The sequence below is a fragment of the Papaver somniferum genome, chromosome 4 (assembly GCF_003573695.1).
Source record: "Papaver somniferum cultivar HN1 chromosome 4, ASM357369v1, whole genome shotgun sequence".
NCBI classification, from domain to species: domain Eukaryota; kingdom Viridiplantae; phylum Streptophyta; class Magnoliopsida; order Ranunculales; family Papaveraceae; genus Papaver; species Papaver somniferum.
Genome location: NC_039361.1, coordinates 34,037,943 through 34,046,666, shown reverse-complemented (window position 1 = coordinate 34,046,666; position 8,724 = coordinate 34,037,943). Strand labels below are relative to the sequence as shown.

At 36.6% G+C, this 8,724-nt stretch overlaps 1 protein-coding gene across 1 annotated transcript in view; it reads left to right on the top strand.

The window, feature by feature from the left end:
• The first annotated feature begins 3,559 nt into the window (after positions 1 to 3,559).
• The window catches only part of LOC113272311 (cytochrome P450 71A9-like), a 34,647-nt gene continuing 29,482 nt past the window's right edge, over positions 3,560 to 8,724 (top strand). Inside the window, exon 1 of the mRNA XM_026522164.1 lies at positions 3,560 to 3,856. Within this exon, the coding sequence (XP_026377949.1) occupies positions 3,560 to 3,856 (297 nt within the window). The remainder of the gene's footprint in view (positions 3,857 to 8,724) is intronic.

Genomic DNA, 8,724 nt, shown 5'->3' with positions numbered 1-8,724 from the left:
TCACCTAGTGACGAAAGTCATGAAAAGTTTCAATCACCTTGAGAATTGCTCTGACGTGAATCGGTCTGTGAATAACGGCTACATAGCTTCCTCTGAGAATGTCTCAATGATTGAAATGAGAGTTTAGATTACATAATCATGTATTCCTTGAACCGAAGTTTTCGAACTTTGTTGATCAAGAGAAATCTGGAGGATTGTGGAATTGGCTTGCCAAGTCCGCGAACCCAGTCTGCGAACTGTCGGAAGTTCTCGACCGAGAATTTCTGCTGGATTTTCCAAAACTCGTTTGTGTGCTAAGTCCGCGAACTGGCGGAACTTCTGTTTCCGAGAATTTCTGCTGAGTTTGGAAAACTCAACTGATTAACTTAAGTCCGCGAACTTGTTTGTGAACTTAAGAGGTTATGATTTAAAGATGTGCTTTGAACATGAAACATTAAATTACTAAGGAATGCTTTATGCAAACCGTGGCTATAATGTTCATGAGCCGATTCAGTCGAATCATCTTTGTTTCAATTGTGTCTTGTGTAGTTACATAAGATCTCATAGCAATTGAAAAACTCTTTAACTAGTTCATTTGAATCAATTGAACTAGTTATGGTGAAGAAGAACAAGGTTAATATGAAATGCTCATATGGTAAACCTTTTGGGTTACTATGTTGAACCAACATACACGTACACGTTTGGGCATGGTTTTCACGAACCCAGTAAACGTCTACCCAAGTGTGTGTGACAAGCTACGTTTTCGATCTAACGGTTGAGAAATATTAGCTTGAATCTAAATCAGGTTTTCATCTAACGGTGAATAAGGATTGCTTTGTAACTAAGGCAAAACCCTGATTTGAAGGTTATATAAAGGAGACATCTAGCATTGTGCAAAACTAATCCCCACATGTCTGTGTGCTACTAGTGCACCCGCTAGAGTCGATCTCCATTAACCTTTGATTTTCTTCTCTAAAAACAGGTTAACGACTTAAAGACTTCATTGGGATTGTGAAGCTAGACTGATACTACTTTATCGTAGTTGTGTGATCTGATCTTGCATCTTCTATCGTACGAGTATAATCGATTGATTGGCTTGAGATCGTGAGAGTTCTCTGATAGGCAAGATAAAGAAGTCACAAACATCTTCGTCTCACTGTTTGTGATTCCTCGACAATCCGCTTGTGTAGTCAGGAATGATTGTAGAGAGGTGATTGATTAATCTAGGCTGTTCTTCGGGAATATAATACTGGATTATCAATTGGTTCCTGTTCACCTTGATTTTATATCAAAAGACGGAACAAAACCTAGGGTTTATCTGTGGGAGACGGATTTATCCTTTGATAAACTTTTCTGTGTGAGACAGATGTGTTCATTATCAAGTCTGTGATTTTGGGTTACAAAAACTCTTGGTTGTGGGTGAGATCATCTAAGGGAATCAAGTGCGCAGTATCCTGCTGGGATCAGAGGCGTAGGAGTATAACTGTACCTTGAATCAGTGGGAAACTGATTGGGGTTCAACTATAGTCCAGTCCGAAGTTAGTTTGCAGTAGGCTATTGTCTGTAGCGGCTTAATACAGTGTGTATTCAATCTGGACTAGGTCCCGGGGTTTTTATGCATTTGCGGTTTCCTCGTTAACAAAATTTCTGGTGTCTGTGTTATTTCTTTTCCGCATTATATTTTATATAATTGAAATAATACAGGTTGTACGTTCGTGATCATCAATTGGAAATCCAACCTTTGGTTGTTGATTGATATTGATTGATCCTTGGACATTGGTCTTTGGTACAGTCCAAGTATTCCTTGTATTTGATAAATACTCGGTATTGTTTTTAGATTGAGTAAAAATCAAATCAAGAGAGACATATTAACTCCTTGAGATACTTTTATCTAGATTGAGTCTAACTGTCTAGTTAATTCTCTAGAAAAGTATTTCGGGGTTAGTCCATACAGATTGTTAAGCGAAATATTGGGTGGTGTTGTTAGACCCACGCTTTTTCAATTGGTATCGGAGCAGGCAAACACGTTTAAGACATCATCAGTCTGTGTTTGTAGCGATCTGACTCTGTGGACAGAATCTCATACGCATACCAAAATGCCTCCTAAAGCTGTCAACTTTGTCAAGTGTCTCGGAAATACCTCAAAGGGTCACTCTTTAGATGTTTCTTCTGAATCCTGAGGTAAGAAGAATGTTTCATCTTGTGTCAATCATTCTTCCTCCAATGAGACATTGGATATAATGGCTAACGCTGAATTGGAGCTAACCAGAATTTCAAAAAATTCTACTGAGTGTATTGATCTAAAGGATCATAGTAAACTCATTGATGAATTTGAGAAGTCTATTGATCGTGAACAGGTACTCTATATAACATTATAGGGTCTTTCTCTAAGGAAATTGAGAAACTTCTTCAAGAAAACAATCTAAAACATGAAAAGATGTGTAATCTTGAAAAGCTGATTAAACAAGGCTCAATTAGAGAAAAATGTTTGATCAAGAGGCATTCATATGATCTTGACAGACTTCGTGTTTAGAAGGAGAAACTTGAAGCATCTCTTGTCATAGCCCATGGACAGTGCAAATCCTTGGAAAAGGAAAACTCTGTTTTAAAGGAAAATTCTTCTGCACAAACTAACTCTCATGAGTCTCCTTACGGAATGAAATTGTCTCCAGATGAAGATTGTGTCAAGAAAAGTTTTCATAACTTACGATCTTCTCCCGTGGCTATGAAGTTTAAACAAGTTCCAGTTGTTACTTCTCCTCCACGAATTTGTACCTTATGTGGGAAAGGAAATCACTTTGCTATCCGTTGTTTTGCCAGAAAGAAACAAATTTATAAGCTTCGTAATTTGTTTTTATCCATTATCAATGGAACAAATAGTCGGTCGACTACCGCAGTGAATCGTATATCCACAGAAAACCAAGAACCTTATAAACATGGAACTCTTCCTAGAAGTCATCACAGGACACAAGTACATTCTAACTCTCATATTACTAATGAATGTATTTCCAATGATTATAAGAAGGTTCTTGGTAAATCTAAATCTAGAAAATGGATTCCCATCTTTTCTGATTCCCTTGAACCAATTTCAAGAGGTCCTAGATTTAGCCCTCAGAGAAAGCCTTCAGAAGGATATGCAGTTCGTGTTATGTCTTATTTTTCTAAACTAAGTGATAATCAAAGAAGGAAGGCTAAAAAAAAACAATGTTCATTTAATGAGTTGAGTGCTCATACTTGTGCTAATTAATCACAAGGTTGATATCTCACCCACCAAAAATCCTAGTTGTGTGAGAATTGAATAGGTATACTCTGTGGATAGTATCTGTGATTATCTAGTTATTTTCTTATCGTTCTTAGATGGATAATCTGTCACATACTTCTACATGAGTGTTTTTATCACCCCTGTTTGTATTATTTGTCTTGGATTTTAAAACCACACGTTTTGTGTTGGGCCCTTGTAAGGGTACATGTACGGTTTTAGACTTAGTCTCATATACCTACCTTTAAACCCTAATTCTCTCAAACCATTTATATACCTTTCCTATTGAGTTATAGCTTGTTCACTCTAGGTTTCTCATCAATGGCCTCTTCTTCGTGGGATTTTCCTGAAGACTTTGTTGATAATGGTATATACTTCGAGTTTAATAAAGAGAAGGGAACTCTTGTTGAAGTTGAAAGTTTTCTTCCGCAATCTCCTGTTTATTTCTCAGATATTGGGGAGAAGATTCCAACTAAGGTAATTATTGATACTCAGCAACTTGTTGGGACTATAAAGTGTCTTGATGCTGTAAGATCCAAGTTGGAAAAGGTTAACTGTAACCTGGATCTCATGAAGAATCAGCCCCTCAAAAAGGATGATTCCTCAAAGATTGATGAGGTCTATCACTCGTAAGCTCGATGATCACAAGACTCATGTGTCTCCGAAACCGTCCTTCTGATCAGTGTTTGAGTTTTGGCCTAAGAGTCTGTATTTGTTTTAAATACCTAGTATGTCTTCTTTTGGATTAGTTGGAAGAATAACTAGTGCTTTGAATAGCGATGATTGTGACTACACATATCTATTTTTGTTTTCATCTTCTTATGTTATTTTTTAGGTTTATTGGTACTAAATTCTAAAAATATTTGGAGGATGATGTTTATTGCAGTATTTTAATGGTTTGTGATATTGCAATATTTTAATGGGATATGTATTGTTTACGTCCGTGAACTTGAAGGTCCCATATTGCAGTCAAAAGTAAAGTCGTTCATGAATCGGTATTCGTATTGATGAGAGGACGAATGGACTTTTGACATATACAAAAGATATGCCTAATGCAGTCATGTATTTGATGGAAAATAGGATGAAATCTTTTGTTCAAAAAGGATAAAGTCTATTATGTCGTTATGATGGAAAATAGAATAGATCCTTGTATGTTATCCACGGTATTGATCTTCATTGATCAATTTATAATTTTTTACCGTGAAGGCTCCATTGTGTGTCCTATGTTGAGCACCTTACAACTAAGTCGATTTACCTTGGCTTTGTTGGTTGTTCCATAAGATGCTATATGTTGAGCATTAGGAACTAATTTAATCAACTAGTTTGGTTATTTAGTTAGTACTCCATAAGTCTTCTTTCTTATGTCGAGTACATGTACGGTTAAGGTTATCATATTCTATGATGAACTTAGTCGGGGTTCCATAAGTTCTTTTATGTTGAGCCCAAAATAATTAAATTGATTACTTCGGTGATTAGTTTGGTTATTTGTATTCCAATTAGATTAATTATAGGTTCTCTTGTAATTAATCTAGTTGAGTTTTCATATATTCCACAAGTTCTTGTGTTGAGTATATGAAAGGCTACACTATCATGTTCTTTGGATAATGTAGTCATATACTCCGTAAGGTTTTCCTTATGTTGAGTATTTTAATGGTTAAGTTAGTCATCTCCATATGATTGACTTATTCGTAGCTCCGTGAGTTTACTTATGTTTAACACTTTCAATTAAATTAATCACTTTCGTGGTTTTATTTAGTTGCGTATTCCAATTGAATTAATTATGGGTTTACTTGTGGTTAATTTGGTTGAGCTTTGGATATAGAAAATCATTCCTATAGTTTTTGGTGTCCAGTAAAAAAAATCCTTCTTTTCTTTCGAAATAAAGGTCGCTCTTGTTGTTCTCTCGGGAATGACATCAAATGGGGGAGAGTTCTTTTGAACTTGTGCTTAATGGTAATATCTTGCGGGTAGTGCGGATGTGGAATTTTATAGGGGTTATCTTGTATCTTAAAACTCCTTGATAAATGCTATTATCTTCGGCTATTATATTGCATCTCAATTAAGTTGGTATGTATTTTTCTTTTGCTCATGAAATGTCTCTTGTGGAAATTTCATTATGATCCCATTCTTGTACCTTTGCCAATTTTATTGACAAAAAGGGGGAGAAATATTGTAGTTCACACTACAAATACATATGGTTTTCGGATCATTGTGTAAGGGGGAGTGGTTTCCATGATCGAGATGGAGTATTGACTAAGGGGGAGTGATACATATCACCGTAGTATTATTGTTGAAGTCGTGATACAATTGGACTTTGATGTTATATAATAATACTATGACACTGTATAATAATGATCGAGAATCTCGATTTCTCTCATTGTTATAGATACGGATCTTCAACAACGATGGTGCTAAACTTAAAACCTTTGGGACCATTGGAGTACTTGGAAGGACGAAGATTTCAAGGAACGTTGAAGATTAGACTATGGAATAGGAGCCACTAAAGTTTATCTTTTTTGTATTCCACATGTATTAATAATTTTTCATTAAAATTGACAAAGGGGGAGATTGTTAGACCATAGCTTGGTCAACCTCGCATGCGTTGCTATCTCAAGCATGTTTGTCAATGTTAGTGATCAAAACTATAAGTCTTGAATTCCAGCCTACATAACTAAGTCTCGGACTAGGATAGAAAAGTGTAGTTGAGCTCAAGCACTTCATGGCGATTCATCATACAACGACGAAGATCTATACAAGGAACCGTGGAACTTCATCAACAAAAAGGTATGTGGAGACTTGAACTTATCTATCACTCAAAAGTCTATCTCTTCTATCTCCTACTTCTTATGAGACAAAAGTCGTATGCTATATAGACTAGATCATACACATTTGATGTTTCGAGCTGAGCATTCATTGCTTATCTTTTATCTCGAAATCGTTTGTTGGTAAAGCATTTCGCTTTGATCAAGTTTATCTTCACCTAGTGACGAAAGTCATGAAAAGTTTCAATCACCTTGAGAATTGCTCTGACGTGAATCGGTCTGTGAATAACGGCTACATAGCGTCCTCTGAGAATGTCTCAATGATTGAAATGAGAGTTTAGATTACATAATCATGTATTCCTTGAACCGAAGTTTTCGAACTTTGTTGATCAAGAGAAATCGGGAGGATTGTGGAATTGGCTTGCCAAGTCCGCAGACTCAGTCCGTGAACTGTCGCAAGTTCTCGACTGAAAATTTTTGCTGGATTTTCCAAAACTCGTTTGTGTGCTAAGTCCGCGAACCCAGTCCGCGAACTGGTGGAAGTTCTCTTTCCGAGAATTTCTGCTGAGTTTGGAAAACTCAACCGATTAACTTAAGTCCGCGAACTTGTTTGTGAACTTAAGAGGTTATGATCTAAATATATGCTCTGAACATGAAATATTAAATTACTAAGGAATGCTTTATGCAAATCGTGGCTATAATGTTCATGAGCCGATTCAATCGAATCGAATCATCTTTGTTTCAATTATGTCTTGTGTAGTTACATAAGATCTCACAACAATTGAAAAACTCTTTAACTAGTTCATTTGAGTCAATTGAACTAGTTATGGTGAAGAAGAACAAGGTTAATATGAAATGCTCATATGGTTAACCTTTTGGGTTACTATGTTGAACCAACATACACGTACACGTTTGGGCATGGTTTTCACGAACCCAGTAAACGTCTACCCAAGTGTGTGTGACAAGCTAAGTTTTCGATCTAACGCTTGAGAAATATTATCTTGAATCTAAATCAGGTTTTCATCTAACGGTAAATAAGGATTGCATTGTAACTAAGGCAAAACCCTGATTTGAAGACTATATAAAGGAGAGATCTAGCATTATGCAAAACTGATCCCCACACGTCTGTGTGCTACTAGTGCGCCCGCTAGAGTCGATCTCCATTAACCTTTGATTTTCTTCTATAAAATCAGGTTAGTTACTTAAAGACTTCATTGGGATTGTGAAGCCAGACCAATACTACTTTATCGTAGTTGTGTGATCTGATCTTGCATCTTCTAACGTACGAGTACAATCAATTGATTGGCTTGAGATCGTGAGAGTTCTCCGATATGCAATATAAAGAAGTCACAAACATCTTCGTCTCACTGTTTGTGATTCCTCGACAATCCGCTTGTGTAGTCAGGAAGGATTGTAGAGAGGTGATTGATTAATCTAGGCTGTTCTTCGGGAATATAAGACCGGATTATCAATTGGTTCCTGTTCACCTTGATTTTATATCAAAAGACAGAACAAAACCTAGGGTTTATCTGTGGGAGACAGATTTATCCTTTGATAGACTTTTCTGTGTGAGACAGATCTGTTTATTATCAAGTCTGTGATTTTGGGTTACAACAACTCTTGGTTGTGGGTGAGATCAGCTAAGGGAATCAAGTGCGCAGTATCTTGATGGGATCAGAGGCGTAGGAGTACAACTGTACCTTGGATCGGTGGGAGACTGATTGGGGTTCAACTATAGTCCAGTCCGAAGTTAGTTTGCAGTAGGCTATTGTCTGTAGCGGCTTAATACAATGTGTCTTCAATCTGAACTAGGTCCCGGGGTTTTTCTGCATTTGCGGTTTCCTCGTTAACAAAATTTCTGGTGTCCGTGTTATTTCTTTTCCGCATTAAATTTTATATAATTGAAATAATACAGGTTGTGCGTTCGTGATCATCAATTGGAAATCCAACCTTTGGTTGTTGATTGATATTGATTGATCCTTGGACATTGGTCTTTGGTACCGTCCAAGTATTCCTTGTATTTGATAAAGACTCGCTATTGTTTTTTGCTTGAGTAAAAATAAAATCAAGAGAGAGATATTAACTCCTTGAGATACTTTTATCTAGATTGAATCTGACTGTCTAGTTAATTTTCTAGCAAAGTATTTCGGAGTTAGTCCATACAGATTGCTAAGCGAAATATTGGGTGGTGTTGTTAGACCCCCGCTTTTTTAGTAGCGAAACTAGATATTGCGGAATCACAAGCGATGAGACGAAGATGTTTGTGATTTCTTTTTATCTTGCCCTATCGGAGATATAATCTCAAGTAAATTATTCAATTGAACTCGTACGATAGAAAATGGCAAGATCAGATCGCTCAACTACAAGAGAAGTAGTTTTGTCTGGCTTCACAATCCCAATGAAGTCTTTCAGTCGTTAATCGACAGGGTCTCGAGAAGAAACCTACGATTAAAGGAGAATCGACTCTAGCAAACCAACTAGTATCACACAGGAGGTGTGGGGATTAGTTTTGCACATTTGATAGACGTCTCCTTATATAGTTTTCAAATCAGGGTTTGCAATCTAGGTTACCTTGGTAACAAAGCATTCAATAATCACCATTAGATGAAAAACCTAATTTATCCAAGCTAATATCTTTCAACCGTTAGATCGAAACTTAGCTTGTCACACACAAATGAAATGTATTCATTTAGGTTTGAGTAACCGTACCTAAACGTGTACATT